This window comes from Choloepus didactylus, chromosome 1, assembly GCF_015220235.1.
Source record: "Choloepus didactylus isolate mChoDid1 chromosome 1, mChoDid1.pri, whole genome shotgun sequence".
NCBI lineage: Eukaryota > Metazoa > Chordata > Mammalia > Pilosa > Megalonychidae > Choloepus > Choloepus didactylus.
Window position 1 is genome coordinate 108,323,521 of NC_051307.1, and position 20,105 is coordinate 108,343,625.

Below are 20,105 nucleotides of genomic sequence, written 5' to 3' on the forward strand. Positions count from 1 at the left end.
TCCCCCCCCCCTCCTAATGCTCCTCCAAAAGTTCACCTCATGCACCTATTGTGAACCTTTCTCAGCTGCTGCAATTCAATCATGCCACCTCTCTGCAGTCCTGCAGCATAAGCCTGGATTGTCATATATACAGGCTCTTCACACTTCTTTCATGGAACTGTAAAACTGGAAGCCAATGTGGAGACCATCTGTGTGTGCTGCCTCCCAACCCAGAGAGATCCCTTTCTAGAGGCCTTACAGGCTGGAACTGTCCCAGTGACTGGGAACTCATTCTCAGAGCGCAGCTTGAGCTATTCAAGTTTCTCCTCCCAAACTGGGCTACCCTTTGGAGTCACTCAAAGAAAATCTACTTCCTTTCCCATGTGATAGACTTTCAAATCAGACTGGCCCCACAGGAATCACTTTCTGAGTGCTTACATATCTGTCATGTGCTTATCAGCAAATCCTCACAAAAATCCTATCAAGAACTGTTGAAAGAGATCTGCTACGGTTATCCAGCTAATATTGGTAAACTCTTCTATTTCTAGTAATAGAGGTGGGATTTGATCACAGACCCTTCAATTCCAGTGTTCTTCATACACAAAGCCACCTCCAGAAAAGCAGATTCGGTGTCACAGACCCCTTCTGCAGCATGTCCAGGGACTCCAAGGAGTTGAGAGAACTCCTGTAAAGTTCACAAGCTGGTAAGGGGATACAGGGATGACAGCCTGGCAAACAGGCAGATTCTTAAAGATTGCTCCCTGGCCTGCCCATCTGGAGGTGTGAAGCTGAAAGAGAATACCAGGGGCTGAGAAAGCTCTTAGGAGTGTCGAGTGCACATGGCCACACACGTGGCTAGAGGATTACCTCCTCTGTATTTTTGAGAGGGAGGGAGGCAGAGGGGGCCAATTAACAGCCCTTCAGCCAGCTTCATCAGTCCATCACCTGCTCTGTGGTAAAACAAGTCTACCTGTCATTATTCTCCTTTACCCTCCAAACAGGTTTTTCTCCCCACCACTACCTCAGCAGTTTCAAGATTCCTTGGTTGAACTTTATATCTATTCTGCATGTAGCCAGCAAGCTCCTTCTGCTAACTCTGGTTTCTCCACTGTCAAATTGAAAGCAAAGCAGGGTCTCTATTTTAGTGTCTTCGGCCTAACAGTTACATATAGCAGCTGAGACCTCAAGAAATGTATAAATCATATTACCTCCATTAAACATCTCTTTTCCCCTCCTAAAGACTGCTTAATTTGAAAATAAGTGTCCTATCTTTCCCCATTAGACTCTGTTCTCAATTCCCCACTGCCCAGGTCCCTCCTACACAGTTGGAGGAAAAATAAAGGACATGAGACCATCCAAACAAAATGGAGCCAAAATAGTTTCTTTTCAGCCCTAAGGGTCCAGTTCAGAGAAGTGAGATAAGCTTGGGCCGGAGAACACTGGAGAAAGCAGTTGGGAAATCGTATTTGAGGTGAGGCTGCAGAATCAGTTCAACACCCAAGCAGCGGGGGCTGGGAGAGCAGAGCCCAGGACCCTCTAGGCTGCGGCTGAGCCCAGACTAGGGCAAACAGCATCACACTGATGCCAATACACTGCCCTTCCACTCCACCAGCTCAGCCCACTTCAAGGTCAGGCAAATGACCTCCAAGCCCAGGAGCCATGATAATGTCTCCTCCTAGGGACAAGGCTGGTGCCATCACTGCTTCCTCCATGTGACTGATCACAGTGTCACAGGAAAACACAGATCAGAGCGTGCATGCCCCTCAACAGTAGGCAAATCCCTGCAGCCCTGCCTGGGGAGCAGCAGAGATGAGGCAAGGGAGATACATGGAGAGATTTAATTTACACAGCAGCCACGCAGGGCCTAACCAGAGCTGGGGCAGGAGGGACACCTGTAACCTGAGAGGGCCCCCCTACCCCTTCACCCTAGGAGACAAGTTCTCACAGACCCTTGGATGGGGCTCCTGGCTTGTGCACAGAATGCTCCCATCAAAAGGAGAGAGGATTTGGGAATAAGGCTGTCCCCAGCTGGGGTAAGTCCAACGGCCTGGAGTTAGTTGCGTACATGGTGGCCCAGGGGTCTGAGAGACCAGTCCACGTCCTGGGCACAGTCCTCGGCCTGATGTTCCTAGAGGAAGCCCTCACGGCGGAACTGTTCCTGGAGGAGGGCGCGGTACTGGTCAAAGCCCCCCTCGACCCGGGTGACACCGCCTCCTTCACACACCCACAGCTCCCGACACACCAGTCGGATGAAACGCTCATCGTGAGAGACCAGGATCACACCTCCCTGAAACAGAAGAGACCGAGGGACACTTAGGGAGGCCCTGTGGGGGTGCTGAGGCCTGGGGGGACTGGTTAGTGTGAAGGCACACTCACCCTGAAACTGCTGAGCGCACGGCCCAGAGCCTCAATTGTCTCCATGTCTAGGTGGTTTGTCGGTTCATCCAGAATGTAGAAATTGGGGCTGGAAGGCAGCATCCAAGAAGGCAGACAGTTATGGGGTATGGGAGAAAATGAACCTCTCGGATATGAAGGCAAGAAGATCATTTTCTACTGGGCTGGGCAAGAAGGGAAATGGGAGGGCAGAAGCTCTAGCAAATCAGGCCTCACCAGGGCATTGTCATCTGAGCAAAGGCCACCCGGCTCTTCTGGCCCCCAGACAAGCTGGCAACAGGGCGCATGGCCAGTTCTCCAGAGATGCCATACCGGCCCAGCTGGTGACGATACTCCTCCTCGGGCCGCCCTAGAAAAGGCCCTACCTCATCACGTGGGTCCTTGGCCCAACTCCCTTCACCCTCCAGCCCCACCTCCGAATGCCCACGTCCTTAGACCTAGACTTGGGTGGGTTGCTCAGCACCCATCCCAAGGTGGGCCTAGCTGCAGGGGCTTGGCCCTAGCCCTCTTTCCTCAACTTGAATCCCTACGCACCGGGAAACTTCCGTGCCAGCAATTCCACAGCGCTGACATTCAGGTCCAGCTGCTCCACATGGTGCTGGCTGAAATAGCCAATCTTCAAATTCCTACAGGAAGAAATGAAGGTAGAGAAGAGGGAATGGAAGGCTGATGGCCACAAAGGTGTGGAGCCACCGTCTGAGTGTAAAGAGTGCATGGTGGTGGTGGTGGTGGGGGGCACTTGCCTGTGAGCATGTCTGATGCCCCGAACAGGTGTCAAGTCCCCCATTAGCAGCTTCAGCATGGTAGACTTCCCAGCTCCATTCTCCCCAACCTGTAAGAAGAACACAGGAATGTTAAAGCATGCATGTGTGTGTAACATAGAAGGGAAGGAGATGAGAATCGGTCCCAGGTCACTCCAATGACTCCATCAAATACCAAAAACATACTTTTAAGCAACTACAGAGAAAAATAGAGAAGTTAAAGCTAAAAAGGGGACCAATACTTGAGTACCTGCTAAGTGCATGGGATTTAATTCTCCCGCTAAGCAGGTGAGGGAGATGTTACTTCCATTTTAAGGATGAGGAAACTGCTTAGTAGCCAAGCTAGGAAATGGCAGAGTCTGGATCTGAAGTCTGACCCTGAAGCACACGCAGGAGTATCCCTGTGAGGCTAGAGGATGGGGCAGTACAAGTATAGCCAAGTCCTTGGTCGAGAACCCTTCGTAGCTGGCGGATCTGGGCCAATCCATACCACCTATTGTGGTAGAGAGTCCCACACCTCAGGGACCAGAGAAAGGGGAATGGCAACCATACCACACAGATGCGGGACTCAAGATCAGCAGAGACGGAGAGACGACTGAAGATGACATGGTTAGGATCATAGTAGAAATCCACCTCATCTAGCTGCAGAATTGGTGGTGAGAACTTCTCAAATCCATCAGGGAACCTGCAGGAAGTGGAGGTGAGAAGCATGGGGGAGGCCAGAATGGAGAGCCCCCACACCAGCCCCTCTAGCCCAGCACTCACTTCATCACTACCTCTGACTCCTTGTCCACAGGTTTCAGCTCCGGTCTGAGGGGAAAGAGGGGTGGACTAGATTTATGACTTTAAAAGGTAACTTTGTTTGTTCTTATTGCACAAGTAACACATGTTTACAGAAAACTTAGGGAAAAAGCCTGTCATCTCACCATCCAAACAACATCCTTATTTTAGAGTCCATTCTTCTAAGTTCATTATATATTGAAAAATAGGGTCATCCTTTTCATAGCCTTTTTTCCCCTAGTTAATTTTCGAGAATATGTTTCCATGTCACAAAGTTCTAAGCGCTATGATTTTAAGCATTCCCTGCTTCCTGCCCCCACACCTCTAGAAAGATTACTTAAAAGATTAAACTACCAGTACTCAACATCATTAGTCATTCGGGAAATGCAAATCAAAACTGCAATCAGATATCACTTCACACCCTCTATGACAGCGAAAATTAAAGACAGAAAAGTGTTGCCGAGAACATAGAGAAACTGGAACCTCATACACTGCTGGTGGGAATATAAAATGATGCGGTCACATTAGAAAAACAGTCTGGCAGTTTCTCAAAATGTTAAACATAGAGTTATCATGTGACCCAGCCATTCCACTCTAAGAATATACCCAAGAGAAATGAAAACATATGTCCACACAAAGACTTTCATGTGAATGTTCACAGCAGCAATATTCATAATAGCCAAAAGATGCAAGCAACCCTGTGGTGGTTTGGAGCTGTGTGTACCCCAGAAAAACATGTTCTTAAACTTAATCCATTCCTGTGGATGTAACCCATTGTAAATAGGACCTTCTGATGAGCTTACTGCAGTTAAGGTGGGGCCCACCTCAATCAGGATGGGTCTTAATCCTATTACTGGAAACATCTGCAAGCAGAATGAAATTCAGATAGAGAAAACCAAGGGAAGTAAGAAGTTGAAGTCCAAATGGAACCTGGAAGAGAAGGGAGAGGCAAAGAGGCTGCCAAGGCATTGCCATGTGAAAAGTGAGCCCGGGACCAAGGATGACTGGCAGCCAGGCTCAGAACGCCAGTCTTTGGGAAGAAAGCACTGTCCTGATGATGCCCTCATTTGGACTTCTAGCCTCAAAACCGTGAGCCAGTAAATTCCCATTGTTAAGCCACTCCATCACATGGTGTTTGCTTTAGCGACATGGAAACTAAAACAAACCAAATGTACATCAACCGATGGATCAATAAACAAAATGTGGTATATCTGTACAACAGAATGTTATTCAGTCATAAAAATGAATGAAGTCCTGATCTACACACAGGTGAACACTGAAAACATTATGCTAAACTAAAGTAGTCAGACACAGAAAGCCTCATATTGTATGATTCCATTTATGTGAAGTGTTTAGAATAAGCAAATCCACAGAGACAGAAAGTAAATTAGTGGTTCCCTAAGGCTGGGCAAGAGCAGTGTAGAATATTCTGCTTTGCTTGCAGAGGTGGAAGTCAAAGTTAGATTTTAGTAAAGGAGAGATGGAGAATGGGAGGACAAGGGGTGGCCTGCAAAATGAGGGAAGAAATTAAGAGGAACTGGAGTTAGGGCCTGGCCAAGGGTATCGTACTCACAGCTTCTCCAGCATTTTGAGTTTACTCTGCACTTGAGAGGCCCTGTTGGCGTTGTAGCGAAACCGGTCAATGAAAACCTGAGGGCGGAGGAATACAGGTATTGGCCAGGCTCCCTCACTCCCTGACCTGACACCCAGGGGGTAGGAATCCCGGCACTGCCTGCTCCCACACCTGGATGTGCTGCCGATACTGCTGCTGTGCCTCATATTCACGTTGCTGATTAAGCAGCCGCTCCTGCTTGCTCTTGATGAAGGTCTCAAAGTCACCCCGGTAACCATCCAGTCGCTGGCTGTGCAGGTGGATGATGTCTGTGGCGATGGCATTCAGGAAGTTGCGGTCGTGGGAGACGACTAGGATTGTGGAGGGCCACGTCTGAGGGGTCACAGGATGGCAGACCCAGTTTGGGAGGGTAGTCAGCCTATAAGTGTCTTTGGAGGCAAACTTTCCCCCAGGCCACTCCAGCTCCCACAGGCACTCACCTGCAGATAATTCTCCAGCCACAGGATGGCCCTTACATCTAGCATGTTTGTGGGTTCTGGAGAAGAGGGGGAGCATGCATTTGGGAGTCAAGGGCTGGAGAACTAGGAACTTGGATATTGCTACTCCTCCCTATCCCAAGCCCCATTTCAAACTCACCATCTAACAACAGAAGATCTGGCCTATATTAAAAAAGAATTCAAAGCATGAGACTAGGACAGTGACTCACTGCCATTTCCCTAGAGCCAAGGCCCATCCTCCATGGGGCTCCAGACACAGGCTCAGGAAACTCACCTGGCAAATAGGGCCCGGGCCAGTGCCAATCTCATCCTCCAGCCACCTGAGAACTCCCTAATGAAAGACAGAGCCACCTCAGGGTGGGGTGTTCACCAGGGCAGGCATGAGCAAAGCCAACAGTGCTCAGAGACAAGAATGGCAAGGGCCACTTACCGAGTGGGCTGCTGCTGCATTTTAGGGGTAAAGCCGAGCCCAGCAAGAATGACGGATGCCCTAGGGAGTGAAGAAATTGAGGTGAAGACCCACTTGGAACAAGTGTCAGAAGGAAAAGGTGAAATGTGAAGGAGGGAGAGGGAAATTCAAATACCTGGCAGGTGCCTTGTCAGCCTCAATCTCCTCCAGTTTGGCATAGATTTCTGCCAGCTGTGCAGCATCTGAGCCTTCCGCCCTGGGGGAAGAGTAATTAGTTGGAGTGGGGGGCAGTCTAGGAAGATGGACTTGCCCCAAGTAGTGAGGGCAGTGGGCACCGTAGAAGAAGCAAGGCCCTTAGAGTCCCACAGAGCCAAGTTCCAAGCTCTGCTGTTTACTAGAAGTGGCATGAGAATTATGGATTGTGACAGTAAGGCAGGCACTCTATTAGTTAATTTTGCCAGTTATTCCCTAACCTGGAGCCCTCACCTCCCAGAGGCAATGTGGGCACTGAGCTCACGCTCCCGACGTAGGAGATCCTCTCGCACCGTGTCACTCTCCAGCACACTCTGTAAGGCAGGGGTGTCATCTCCAGCAACCTCCTGCTCTACGTGCAGCAGGGAAATGTGGGCTGGAACCCGTAGGCTCCGGGTGGCCAGCATCTTCAGCAGCGTCGTTTTCCCCAGCCCATTCCGCCCCACCAGCCCATAGCGGCGGCCCCACGCCAGGTTCACATCTGCTCCAGTTAGCAATACCCTGCAAGAGTCGTGGGAAGAAAATAAAGGGTGCTCTAGAGATCGGTGCTCAGCAAGTTTAAAAACAGAAACCTGACATTGTTTTTAGCCCCATTTCATTCCTCCAAGTTCTCTTTTAATGGGAAAGAGAAAGAGAATGCCACCCCCACTGCCGTTCCCTCACCTATCTCCAAAAGACACATCAAAGTTCTCAATTCGCACATCATAGGATTTGTTCTTGCCAGATGATTCTAACCGATTCTCCTTTCTGCTGCCTGCCTGGCTGGCTGATGCCTCTTCCAAGACTCTTTGAAAAGGAGAAATGGATGTCATTTAGGATGTCCAACCACAGCCTCCATCTCACCAGAGGCAGCTCTTCTCTCCTCTGTTCTGAGCCACTCTTCCTAAACTCACAGAGGGTTGCTGGTCTTGAGTGTGTCTTTCTCTGAGCGCTTCTCCTGCTTAGCCTTCAGTCGAGCCTCAGCCTTCTCTAGTTTCTTCACATTCACTGTCTAAGGATCCAAGGAAGCCAATTTAACCTAAGGTATAGGCTCAGAAAGGAACCCCCAGAGAGAACACCCCAATTTAACCTTTTAAACCTACCCATGATGAACAGACTCACAGATTCAAGGAAAAGACAATCAGAAGTCCCCCAGAAGAAGAGACAGTTACCCGCTTCCCCCACCCCATAGGTTCAGCCTCCTCCCTTTCTTCCTTCTCACCGAGGACTGTTCTCGCTTTAGCAGTCCTGGAAGTTTGGTGCCACAGTCTGTAGGCAATAAGAAAAGCAGTCACCTTCTCCCTGAGGGAAGGGAACTAACATTTTGAGTGACTAATACGCAATAAGCACAGACACAGACATTTTCAAGAAAGCCTTATGATCCTACGGATAGATCCCCCCACTTCAGATAAGGATACAGAGATTGGGCAGATAAACAACTCTTACAAGATCATGTAGTCAGTTAGTAAATTGCAAAATGGGAGGTTGAACCCAAGTCTATCCAGATCAAAGGCCCATATACTTCTTACCATACCCAAGACTTAAGAGAACTCTCCTACCCTACTCTCTTTATCAGTTAAAGACATCAGCTAGCTTCTACAACCTTCTAGTTGTAGGAGTCCTGAGCTCTAGGTGACAGGTGACTGGGGGTGGAAGGCGAGGAGGCTGAAAAAAGCAGAGAGCAGCTAGTTCAATCTTTGCTCACTCTCACCATAGTTCTCCGTTATCTTTGACAACTGGATGGGGGCGTCCAGCAACACCTGGCTGTTTCCTTGGCTCTGTGGCTCAGCTCTTGAGGACAGGGATAGAAAGGACAGAATTAGTTGATGAAGCTCTGTGGTCGTCAGACCTTCTTCCCTCACCTCTTATCTCCGGAGTGTCCGCCCTCTCCCATCGCCCCCGCCAACCCCCATGCCCCGGCACGTACAGGCGCAGGGTGTTGTACATGCGCTGGCACACGGCCCTGATACCCGCGTCATCCTTGCTGTCCCCGGACACTTCTTGCAACAGTTCCCCCACCGCTTCCACCAAGTCATCCACAGACTCGAAGTCCGCGCTGCCGCTGTGCAAGACGCCTGGCCAGGGAGTGGCAGAACGAGGAGGACACCGGGTAGGGTGGACATATAAACAATTTCAGTCCCCTAGTCCGGGATCCTGACCCAACCGGCCCTCAGGACGACAGACCACGTAGATGAGGAGCCTGGCAGCAGTCCCCAGAACTGCCCTCCCTTAGTCTCTCCCTCTGGCCTCCATTCATGCCTCCCTAGCCCGCTGATTCCCTTCGGCTCACCGGTCACGTAGTCGAAGACCTGTCCGTCAATCTCGGGGAACTCGCTCCGCAGGATTTCGGCGCAAGTCGCCATGTTCCAGTTGGGCTCCCGTCCGCGCAGCCGCCGTGAGACCTCAGCCAAGGACCGCCCTCTGCCTTTCCCCCGAAATCTCGCCCCTCCTGCTAAAGCGCATGCGTAGCGGTGACGTAAGAAAAGAACGGAATGCGGGGAACCCGGTGGGCGGGGTAAACGGGGTTGGCGTAGTAGTGCGCAAGCTCAAGGGCCACACCAGAGCTGCGCTCTGGCGCTTGCGCAACGCTTTTTGCGCTGAAAGATGAGCCACATGTGCTGTTTTCACTGCCTTCTGGGATATGGGATATGCCTTCCGGGGTAGGGCGTGGGACAACTCGAGGTTTATCAGGGCGTGAGACGGCAGCGATCAGCCGGGTGGAAACCTCAATGATAAAGCACATTGGTCTTGCTAGATTTTATGCGCTCCCTTGAAGCGCGTCTGTTAGTGCGCGCCCAACCCGGTCCATTTTGGGACCCGCCGAGAGCTTTGCTGACTCACGCTCGTTCTCGATCCCTCTTGAACCCCTTAGTGGTTTTGTAGGTGGCCACGTCTTATTCTGCTCCCTGGGCCTACAGGCTTCTTGTCCGTACCTGGTGGCCAGCCTGCTCGTGACCAAAGCTCAGTCCTTTCCCTCTGACAGCTCAGCCGGATCTAGCGAATTATGCCCATTCAGTTATTCCATAACCCCAGGGCATAGCCTCATTCCTGGCCAAAACCAGATTGACAACACTTCGGTCTCCCAACGACTTGTTTCCGGTATTTTGTATTCCTTACTTAACACCCAAAGCAGACTTCTCTGTACCCTGAATCAAAGTAAAAGGCTCTATTCCCTTTCGTTGATTCCCCCAGGTAGAAGGTAGGAATTTCCCCAAAATGACACTACTGCTTTATATTTAACACGAATATTTTCCAACTCTGCTTTAAAATTGCATCATTATCCATCCTTTTAGATTAAGCACTGCCATTGTGAGGGAACAATCCCTGATTTAAAGTTAAGTTTTTGAGCTCGATCTAAGCCATTTTACATGAAATGCAGGGGAAAAGGAATGTATTAAGTGACATCACTGATGATGCAATCTGCAAAATTCTGACAGAACAAAGTTGCAAGAAAAAAAAAGAGCTAAGGGGAAACTTATTGTTAAGACTTAAGAAGCTGCATTAACCAATCACAATGAACGGACCTGGTTTGGATCCAGAAGCAAGTTGTAAAACATTTTATAGGTAGATCTGATTTTATAGGATGATCTGTGAACACAGATTCAATATGGTATTAAGGAACTGGCTATGAGTTGCTAATTGTTGAAGTTGGGTGATAGGACATGGGGCTGATTTATTATTCTACTTCTGTTTATGTCTATGAAAGATGGTTTAGGTTTAAAAAAGCTGAAACCAAGCATGGGAAAGCTGGTTAAGGGCAAATCTGCTCTCTTCATCTGCCCCAACACACTAGAGCAAGACATGGGACAGTCCCTTTAGGGAGGTGTTCACCTCAACATGCTTCTTTGGAGGGTTGGAAATATCAAGGGAAGGAGTTTTTTTAAGAGGCCTGAGGAGAATCAAATCTTTGCTCTTACCACCCCCATTAAGGTTTGGGAAGCCTAGGTAGAAGTGAAAAGGATGGAGTAAAAAGTCAATCAGTGTTTCAGGATGGCTGGAAAGACCTAATGTAAACCTTGCTTACTCCCCCACTCCTTAGAAAATACCTGCCTAAGGCTGGGTGAATTAGTGAAAGAGTATCTACCCTTGGGGAACTGGGTTCAGGTACAGCTACCTACCCTTGCAGCTGTTTTCTTCTTAGAGGAGCCAGGAGACCTGGGGTCAACAGCAATGAGGATAAAGGCTTGGATGGCCCAGGAGGGGCCTAGCAATTGAGACAAGACACGGAAGGCTACTAAAAGTCCATACAGAAAATCTGACTCAAAGCAGGCACTGTAAAAAAAAACATGGGAAGAGCAGTCCCACCAGTTCCCCCACCATGTAGTTCCTACATCAACACTTAGCCAACAACTCCGCTCTACAGAGTTTATTGGGTTTATAACTGGACAAAGTCACACATGTACAAAATGAAGCTCACACTATCCCAAAGCAGAGTAGAGATGAAGGGCTGGAAATCCATTACTGGCCTTCAGGGGAGCTCTGAGGTGAGGGGCAGCAGACCCTTCCACTTCAGAGAGGTGTGGCCACAGGGATGGGGAGCAGAGGGGGCCCACCTGGCTTTGGTCACAGAACTCAGAGCCTGGCGCGGGGCTAGGACAGATAAGACAGATGGAGGAGCAAAAGCTCCCGCAACCCCCTCTACCCTTGCCCAGGAAGCCCAGGGACTGCGCCACCAGTCCTGCTTGCGATGGGGTTGGTCCAGACCTAGATTCAGGGGTTGGTGCAAAGGGAAGACAGCAAAGCAGAAGGGAGGAGGGGACACCGATGTGTGCTGGCCAGGGGCACCCTGGCCTGTGGAAAAGGAGGGTGGAAAGGTGGGCTAGACGCCATCAGGCAGCTAACATCGGGTCTCATAAATGCCACTGCGGCCAATGTAGCGCACCCATTTGATGACATCGTGGTCACTGTAGTTCAGCTTCGGTTCAAACACCTTCAAGTAGCGCACTTTGAGGCCGGAGGGCGCGAATGGCACCTGGGCAAGGGACAGCTCCAGTTAGGAATGTAGCCTTCTTCTCACAGCTGCTCTACTTTGGGAAAGTCCATAGCCCTGCCCTACCTCATCTACAGGACAGGTGTTTGAATGGTTGGGGTCCTAAAAGAAGCTGGGGGAAGCTGGGGTAGTGAGGGACCTGTAAGTTACTAAAGAAGAAAGCATAGCCAAGAATAAGTAGCAACCATTTGGGGTTAGAAGTCAGGCCCTGCCTGTGATAACTTGAATCAGTTCTTTTAATCAGCAGGAGGCAGCAGCCAAAGAACTGCCTTAGCACATACTTAACCTGCTCATATTATGCTAAAAAATAAAGTGTAGAAAATTATATGTCCAACATGCACAAAGTAAAGTCAGTGCATTTCCCTGTCTTTGTAAACTTTGTGTCCTGGAGCTGGCATTCAAACAATCTAAATTTTTTCAAAGAATGGTTTTACAGCAGGCCAAGCCAAGTCAAAGATTCTTATCAGCGGGAATAGCAATTTCTATTAAGGGGCTTGAAAGGGGAAGAAATGGGTCTATGAATTAAAGTCACTTCCTTCTCTAGGACTTAGTTTCCTCATCTGTAAGGTGCACACTTTGATCTGAATGACCTCTAAGATCTTTCCCAGCACACCCTGCCATGGCTCTAGCCCCTCCTCTGCCATACCTCAAAGTTCATGGAAATGGGGGGTCGAGCCCATTTCTTCTTGTCGTTGGTGGGCAGAAGTTCAATCTCTGCGCTGATCTGCGACTCCTTCATGCCTGCCATGCGCTTTATCCTGGTAATATAGGGGCAATGGGCAGCAAGTACCCCTGGTAGCCTGGAGGAGTTTCAAGGGGGGCTGCCCTTGGGCTAGGGGGAAAGAGAGCCCAGGAGCTTGTGGGAGGTGGCAGAATTCTGCCGACCATTTGCTATGCAACCTTGGGTCTGTTGTTCCTTTAGAGGACCATGGTTTCTGCTTAGATACCTGGGCATGCTCTGTCTCCGAGCCTTGCTCTCTATTGGTCTACTCTGGCAAATGGGGAAACGTTAAACCATCTTGGAAAATGAAGGCATGCATGAACCCATGTATAAGCATGTACACAATCACAGAGAGGTGTAAGGGCTGATGGCACAAGCAGAGGCTCCTGGAGAAGCAAACAGGGACCTCTCCCCACCCCATCTCCCTCCCCTCCCTCACCTCTTCCACCCTCATCCCCTGCCCCAGATAAAAGGTTAAACTGCTGTAGCCTCATGAAGGAAAGACTCACTTCCACACGATGGCATTCTCGCTGGCCTTGTACTTGGCTTTGCCCTTCATGCAGATTACCTGCACACCACTTGTGTTCAGTGGGGTTGGGATCCTCACCTAGAAGTGGCACACCTATCAGGGAACTCTGTGAAGCCCCAAATGAGCTGCCCTCACCCCTGGAGATAAGTTCTTCCTCCTCCCCAAGCATCTGTCCTCACCTCAATCTTCTGGGCCAGTAGTGAGGGCTTGAAGTTGGACTTGATAACCACCTTAACTTCTAGTTTAGTGCGCCCCACTTCCCGCACTAGTGGTATCACCCGGAAAGGAAGGATGATGTCCTTGGTGGTGCGATACCTTTGGAAATGGGGAAGCAAGGTTGGCACAGCAGAACCTGTCCCACTCCCTCTCCTCCCTCTCTGCCAGCAGCACCCCTTCCTTCTCACATCCCGGTGGCACCTCATGAGCTCAAACTCTCCATCTGGTGGGATGAAGCTGATGCTGCGTTCAGAGTCAAACTTGCTGAGCCGTACACACTGGTGGAAGGTGCAGTCATCGATGGCAATTGATTGCTTCCCGCTGTAAGCCGGGTCAGAAGAGAATGCCTCATTGGCACAGGAGAGTAGCAGGTGTTGAGCTGTGAGACTACCTCACCCCCAAAGGCTGCCAGGGCCTGGACAAAGCTTGCACCATGAACCATGGAAAACCACCAGGAAAGTAGCTTTCTGACTCAGGGGTCCTTGCCTCAGAGTTAGGGATGAGTTGAGTGGGAGCTGGGCAAATTCATCATCTTCTCCTGCTGCTTGGATCTCAGATATTTCAGGCATACTGAGCAAGGCCATCAGTATGTACAGAACAGGCCTTGGTCCTGGGGACCAAAAAAGGGGCTAGCTCTGTGAGAAGAATTGCCTGGAGACAGCCTCCTCTGAAGCATGGATGCCAAAACAACCAGCCAAGCACTCTCTTGGGAAAAGGGTGCTGGTATTACTATGGAAATGAAGTCTAGAAGGAACTTACAGTTCACTGGGCCCCACTCAGCCCTCCAAAGCCCACCCCTCCCACCAACTCCCCTGCCTGAAGCACCTCTTGCTTGTTTCATCAGCTGTGCCCTTGCCCTGCTTCTCAATGACAATCTTGTCATTCATCCCAAATTTGCACTCGGGCATGCCACTCAAGTAGCTCTTCATCACCACCCGGCCTGACACGTGAGCACTCAGCACCTGCCCTGGGGATGGACAGAGATGGGGGAGTTGTTGGGTCAGACTGGCAGGACCAGGATCCTGCCCCATGCCCCTCCAGCTTCACCATGAAAGGTCCATACCCTGTGGGGACATGAGCAGGTTCACACTCTCCAGCACATCTAGGAAGAGCTCATTCCGGCGATATTTGATGCCTTCCCGTCGCCAGCCAATCTGCCCTGTCACCTGGCTGGTGATCTGGGACTGCTCTTCTTTCGTCTACAGTGGGGGCAGAAACAAAACAGCAATGGCCTCATTCCTCGCCCCCTTCAATCATCCTCACTCCCCACTCCACCCTTGCTCCCCTCCTTTCTAGTCCCACCCTGTATTCCATCTTCCCCTACAAGCACCATGGGGCAGAGCCTGGAGAAAACAGGGCAAAGTTGCAAGGGTGGAAGCTGAGGGAGCAGCTTACCTGATGCTGGAGGCCACAAGGCCAACAAGGTGCCCACAGGAAACAGCAGGGGAGCAGATGGGAAGAGACAGGCAGGAAAGAAGGAGAAGGATGTGAGGCTTGGATCCTAGAGGAGGGCCAAAGCTCTCTACTCCTGAAGAATAGCAGGCCTCCAGAGCAGCCCCACACTCTCCCTTCCCCCAGTGCAGAAGGAAACTGCTTGAGCTGTATTTCCAGTAACAGAGATGCTGGGTTGGCTGCTCTTGGGGTGGGAGAGGGCCACACAGGGCAGAACAGGCCTGCAGACATGGTAGACTCAGGCCAGCACTTATGTCAGCTAGGACAGGGCTTGGGGGCCAGCTGGGTGAAGGGAGTTTGGGCTTCATTCTGACTGTGGCCTACACAACTTGGTACCTGGCTTTTGATGCCCTGCTGGGTGATGAAGGTTTTCAGCGCCCCCGTCTCAGAGTTCTGTGGATAGCCAAAGTCCAGGATCTCTGTAAAAAGAAGGGAACCATCAGCTGAAAGCTCTCTAGTGCCAATTCCTCCCCTGGCCTGGGCATGTCTGACCAGCACATATCCAGTGGACAGTGCTTTGCAGCATTTACTCTGGGAATCATGCTTCCAAAAGAAAACAATTAAAATGTTGATTTTTTTTTCAAATAGAGAAAATCAACATAAAAGCTACATAGCCAGTGGGTGAGAGGTCAAGAAGCCCTGGGTCCCTAGGAAACAAAGAGATGGTTGGAAGGTGAAGGACCTACCCATCAAACCCTAAAGAGAAACAGAGAAAACAACACAACCCCCAAATAGCCTGTTGTATCTCACCCGCCCCCAGGCTATGGGGCAACTGTTAAGATGGGAAGTTGGGAGGATAGTCAGTAAACTAAGGACCAAACCACAAAAATAAGAGGGTGAAGTCTGTTTAACTGCAGGAGGCCCAGCCATCAAACCCCAGAGTCAGGTTCCTAGGCCCCAACAGACCAAAACTCCTCCTACCCCACCCACTGGTCCACCTCTGTGTTCTACTGTGGAGCAGCCTTTAGGTGTGGATTTGGACTGGCCTTCTCAGGGGCATAGAAACACTAGCCTGAGAGATCAGACACTCAGTAAAAAAAGTTGAGAGGGCACTGAAGCCTCAGACCTGCTCCCACCTCCAGGCCAGGACCAGTCAGATTCAACCCCCACTAGGCCCATTGCCCCACCAGCCTCACCATCCAGCAGCTCATATATAAGCACAAAGTTGTTTTTGATGTTCTCTTCACTAATCTTGCCGAAGTAGGCAGCCATTACGTCACACATCTTGTAGAGGAATTCGAAGACCATGGCAGCATTGACATTCTGCTTGGTGACAGCTGCCAGCCAGATGTTGGACCGCTTAACATGGAAGAAGCTGGTACGTGCGATGTTGGTGACGGGGCTGCGCACCTGCTGCCGGGCATGGATAACATTGACCCGAAAGGCATCCACTGCATTCCTCCTGAGGGAAAAGAGTGCACAGGGGCTGTTCAGCACCCAGGCAAACCTCACTCCATGGGGATCAACTGCAGCTGCTAACGGCCCCAACTTCCTCAGTGCTGAAGTCTGGCATGTACTCTAAAGCAAGATCTAAACCACTGGGTGGTTCCCTCCTTATGACTTCTAGTGCAGGCATGGGCAGAGGACTAGAACTGGGTTGGTGTCTGAGAGCCAAGAGAAAAAGGGAAGTCAAGTGGCAATGATGGAGGACAGATGTAACCTCAATAAAGTGGGGTCCATCAGGTTTAGGGAGGTATGTTCATGACTTGAATATAACTGCTATACCCTAACTACTACCCCTCTAGCTTCCTGGTAAGTTCCAGGCCCAGATACGAGACTTTGCTACTTCTCAAGTTCTCCCACTAGTGATCCCACCAGTGGGGAAGGCCAACTCCTTCAGAAGTTAAGACAAAGAAGGCATGACTTCACAGAAGGCTCTAATCTATTTGGGGAGAAGTACAATTCCATGGAAAGTTCAGGGAATGAAAAAGGATGCAGGAAAACAATGATGGGGGGCAGGGTCCCCCACCCACCTGTGCCTAGGCGGCAACTTGACAAGCCGCTTACCTATTACTACGGCAGCCAATGAGATGGGATGAGAGAAATGACGCCAGCAAGACGAGGAGAGTGACAGCAATGAGAGAGAGGGTTAGACACACAACACACTGGGGTGAGTGGAATGCGCCATGAGGTAGAAGCAGACAAGTGACAGGCAAGGGGAGAAGAGCACGGCAAGGCATGCAAGGTGGCATGTGCCCTGGACTTAGCTTAACTGGGTCCATCCAAGGTAGGAAGATGGGATGGATGGATGTAGCCAGCCAGATTCAGGCAGGCCAGGCTTTGCCACAGCTCCAGCTCATGCCCCTCCACTAGCCAATGGATAAACAGCCACCATGGCCAGGCTAGCCCATCAGGTGGGAAATCAAAGAGCTGGGACCACTGCAACAGGCCCATTTTGTCACTGCTTATCCCAAGCTCTTTGAGGAAGGAAAATGGGGCAGGAGGAACTAGAATCGCCTAGTTTCATTAGATGTGTGAGGCTAGGATATCTAGCCTGTGGTGAGCAGGGTGAGGCAGAATCAGAGGTGAGGCTTGTGGCTCCTCCAAGGACAAGGAACCAACTGTTCTGGGTCTCCTCTGATAGGCCAGAAAGGGCAGCGTGGCCTTTCTGACCTTCCGTCAGTGACTGGGGAGTGCCTCAGGCTTGCTCAGGATCTCTCCTCTAGGAATGGCCTAGAGGAACTGTAAACAGCTGAATCAGCAGCCTGATGCCTTCTGAGAAAGGGAGTTGGGGGAGGATTTGGCAGCCTAGGGAGGTTTTAAAGAGAATCCAGTGAAGACTACTATGAGACGTGAGAAGGGCTTTTGAGAACAAGACTTAGGTAGATTAGTACTTGCAGTCTGGCCACTCATTCCACTCAAAGGAGGACTCAACCTCCTGGGAACAAACACCCATCTCCACCAGCAACCAGACCTGTCAGTAAGGGAAACAAGGAGACATGAAGGGCAGGAAACCCTAAGTGTGTGGGGGCCATGTCATCCTACAAGCCCCACCTAGCAGCCTGCAAGCTGGCTGCCAGGTCACCACCAGCAGACCTAACGGGAATCAGGTTGTACTGGCTGAGCTTCCAGGATGCAGCAAGGGGTGGAGGTGGCCCAAGTCAAGCCTCTGCTGGGAACAGATCTAGCCCCGCATGCTGGGGAGAAGGGCAGGAGAAGTGGGGGCAGAGATGGCTCAGCCAGGGGACTCACCCGATGTCATCTCGGTAGACCCGGGAGATGAGCACCTCCCCCTTGTGATTGTAGATGAATAACCCTCCAATCATGGCGGCAGCTCAGTCTCCACAGCCCATCGCCCTGAGAACAGACCTAGGACAGGCAGGGACAGGGTAAAGGAAGGTCTTAGAACTCCTGCCACATCCCCTGTGTGGTGGTGCAGGGCACTGGCAGGGCTTTTTCCCTGACTCAACCCTCAGCAAGTGACCGTGCAGCCCTTCCAGGCATGCCCCTCCCCTTAGCCAGGCTCCAGTTCCTGTTTATTCCACACTGGAAGGAAGGAAGAGATGGTGAGGGACTTGGGGCTAGGAGTTTAAGGCCATTTTGACCCTCCGTTTTCTGGGACTGAGCCCAGACAGTAGTCCCTTCCCCCTCTTGACAGCACTGAGCTCAGCGAGGCTCCTTTTTGGTCTCCCCAGCCCTGTGCAGATTCTCGCTCAGGCTCCAGTCAGTGAGTCACTGTGAAGGCTGCCCGCGGCTGGCTGCAGGATGCAGGGCTGGCGGTAGGAATTACTCCAGCTGGTTCAGGCATGGGCCACCCCACCCCCCGCCCCCCCAGGGACAGCCTTTGGAGCATTCAGCTTCTCAGGCTTTACATACCCTTCTGAGAAAGCAGCAGGGCCTGAACTACCTGCTCTCTAATTCCAGGGAAGCCTACACATTCCAGAAAAGGGTGTGGGGGGAGGAAGAGAAGGGAGGCCTTAGGCCCTGACATGGACCTAAGAGTGTGGCCCCAACTTCCCCCAGGCAGTCAGATAAGCAGGCAAAAGAGCAAAGCAGAAGGGCCCCAGCCCTGACAGACCACATTTCAATGACCCATGCTCTGCTTATTAGTTATTTTCAAAATGGGAGACTCCCTCTCAAATCCAGGATGGAATAATAATAAGGCAGTGGGGATGGGGTTTGATCTTTTCAGCTGAAGTTCTGTGATTGGACCCACCAACTAACTCACTTCAGGCCTGAGTGCCTATAAGAAAGGGGCAGGGATGTCAAAAATGCCTGAATTATCCAAGTTATTTGGGTCAAACTAATTTAGACAGTTTGAGAGGATAAAAGGAGTTAATTTCGTTCTAGATTTCCTAGATTAACCCTGGTATTAATTTCATAGGGGAGAGTTTAGCAGGCTTTTCCAAACTGGAAAATAGACTTTTACTGTGGCCATCAAGGTCTACCAGACCAGTGAGAGGTCTCTCAGGGTACTGTTCACATCCCATCCCTTAGTCCCAAAGAAGATGGGAAAGGAAATGCAAAATGGACGTGGAGTCCTGGGCAAAGAACCAAATTCACAGGTATCAAGTGGTAGGTAGCTCCAGGGCACCAGAGAAGCAGAGGTGGGGCCCGGGACAGGAACGGAATATTCAGTCAAGGGAAAAGACTGGCAGCAACAGCCAGGCAGTATAGGCAGGTGAAGGCACAGCAGCAAACAGGGCTGCGGGGGCGCCTAGAGGAAAGAGTTTCCAGTCAGGAAAAGGTCAGGGCTGAGGGGGAAAAACCGGCAGCGAGAGACTGACAACGGTGAATAAAAGAAAGCTGGGGAGACGGACTCTGTTCTGGGGTTCAGGTGCAGAGGCAGGAGTGGGTGGTGGGCTTTCCACCCTGAGGTGGGTGGGGACCGCCGCGGGAAAAGATGGTGCCGCCGAGTGCGGGGTCTGTTAGAGGAATGAGAACGAAGAGCCGCGGGATGTCACTGCAATAGGAGGAGGGGGTGCCGCGGGGTGGGAGACCTATCACAGTTCACGGAGGCGGTACAAGGGGGTGTCTCTGTCCTAGGCGATGGGGGAAATGTCCTTGCGCTGAGAAGAGGAGGCGCCGAGAGGCAGGGGGATATGTCAAGACCTAGGGAGGGGGGGGGGCCGCGCGGTGTCCCTGCTCTGGGAAGATTCTAGTGGGTCTCCCTCTCAAAGGAAGTGCCAGGCGGGTCAGGTGGAGGGCGCTGCTCCCTGACTGTCCCGCAACCACGCCCGGGGCGCCAGAGCCTCGCCGTCAGCTCCCTCCGGGATCTGAAGGCTGAGGCCACTCCCGGGAGGGGGCAGCTTTCCGCGTAGCGCTGTACAGACAAGGGGAAAGGTGGGCGGCGGGACAGGCGACCCATGGCTCCACCCCGCACCCCTTAAGGTCAGATCCCGCGCTCACCTGGTGTCTGCGGCCCCCAGCTCGGCCAGCCGTGCCACTCTTGCGATCCCAAGATGTCCGCCCGCCCCCCTGCTCTCCTGCCCGCTGCCTCGGCTTTCACCGCAGTGCCGCGGCCCCGCCCCGGACTCAGCTGCGCGTGCGCGTTCGTCTTCTGCCAAGACTACACATCCCGTCAGGACCCTCGGCCATCTCGCTTAAATTGTAGGCGCGCTAGGTTTAGCAAA

At 51.4% G+C, this 20,105-nt stretch overlaps 2 protein-coding genes across 4 annotated transcripts; both read right to left on the bottom strand.

Moving 5' to 3' along the window:
* Positions 1-1,344: 1,344 nt before the first annotated feature.
* ABCF3 (ATP binding cassette subfamily F member 3) lies at positions 1,345-8,987 on the bottom strand. Of its 2 annotated transcripts, XM_037839485.1 has the most exons (21): positions 8,915-8,987; positions 8,552-8,699; positions 8,336-8,415; positions 7,847-7,893; positions 7,539-7,636; positions 7,309-7,431; positions 6,880-7,146; positions 6,569-6,649; positions 6,415-6,474; positions 6,259-6,315; positions 6,124-6,146; positions 5,967-6,022; positions 5,659-5,859; positions 5,488-5,564; positions 3,900-3,944; positions 3,687-3,819; positions 3,117-3,205; positions 2,908-2,999; positions 2,590-2,722; positions 2,356-2,443; positions 1,345-2,266 (listed from the first exon to the last, which is right to left on the bottom strand). In XM_037839485.1, exons 1-21 carry the CDS (start codon positions 8,985-8,987, stop codon positions 2,108-2,110), a joined length of 2,130 nt encoding a protein of 709 aa, XP_037695413.1. In that variant the 3' UTR covers positions 1,345-2,107. The 2 variants fall into 2 exon arrangements, with proteins under 2 accessions (XP_037695413.1, XP_037695418.1); XM_037839490.1 differs by lacking the exons at positions 7,309-7,431; positions 7,539-7,636; positions 7,847-7,893; ... (1 more) ...; positions 8,552-8,699; positions 8,915-8,987 and having other exon boundaries at positions 6,867-6,979.
* A 1,988-nt stretch (positions 8,988-10,975) lies between these two features.
* Positions 10,976-20,007, bottom strand: AP2M1 (adaptor related protein complex 2 subunit mu 1). 2 transcript variants are annotated; one of them, XM_037839495.1, is made up of 12 exons: positions 19,882-20,007; positions 17,725-17,841; positions 15,669-15,934; positions 14,869-14,951; positions 14,476-14,481; positions 14,144-14,279; positions 13,906-14,047; positions 13,282-13,401; positions 13,044-13,179; positions 12,845-12,942; positions 12,261-12,372; positions 10,976-11,596 (listed from the first exon to the last, which is right to left on the bottom strand). In XM_037839495.1, the coding sequence occupies exons 2-12, from the start codon at positions 17,796-17,798 to the stop codon at positions 11,462-11,464; spliced, it is 1,308 nt and encodes a 435-aa protein (XP_037695423.1). In that variant the 5' UTR covers positions 17,799-17,841; positions 19,882-20,007; the 3' UTR covers positions 10,976-11,461. The 2 variants fall into 2 exon arrangements, with proteins under 2 accessions (XP_037695423.1, XP_037695426.1); XM_037839498.1 differs by lacking the exon at positions 14,476-14,481.
* Between the last annotated feature and the right edge of the window lie 98 nt (positions 20,008-20,105).

What these genes read in the sequence shown, in the direction of transcription:
- ABCF3 (XM_037839485.1), bottom strand. Translation starts at nt 8,987, where the DNA reads ATGGCGACTTGCGCCGAAATCCTGCGGAGCGAGTTCCCCGAGATTGAC. An exon ending in GCTCAGATGACAATGCCCTG is followed by an intron (nt 2,444 to 2,589) that starts GTGAGGCCTGAT and finishes GCTGCCTTCCAG; the next exon opens with CCCCAATTTCTACATTCTGG. An exon ending in GTGCGCTCAGCAGTTTCAGG is followed by an intron (nt 2,267 to 2,355) that starts GTGAGTGTGCCT and finishes CTTCTGTTTCAG; the next exon opens with GGAGGTGTGATCCTGGTCTC.
- AP2M1 (XM_037839495.1), bottom strand. Translation starts at nt 17,798, where the DNA reads ATGATTGGAGGGTTATTCATCTACAATCACAAGGGGGAGGTGCTCATC. An exon ending in CCTGCTCATGTCCCCACAGG is followed by an intron (nt 14,048 to 14,143) that starts GTATGGACCTTT and finishes GTCCATCCCCAG; the next exon opens with GGCAGGTGCTGAGTGCTCAC. An exon ending in GCTGATGAAACAAGCAAGAG is followed by an intron (nt 13,402 to 13,905) that starts GTGCTTCAGGCA and finishes CCCGGCTTACAG; the next exon opens with CGGGAAGCAATCAATTGCCA.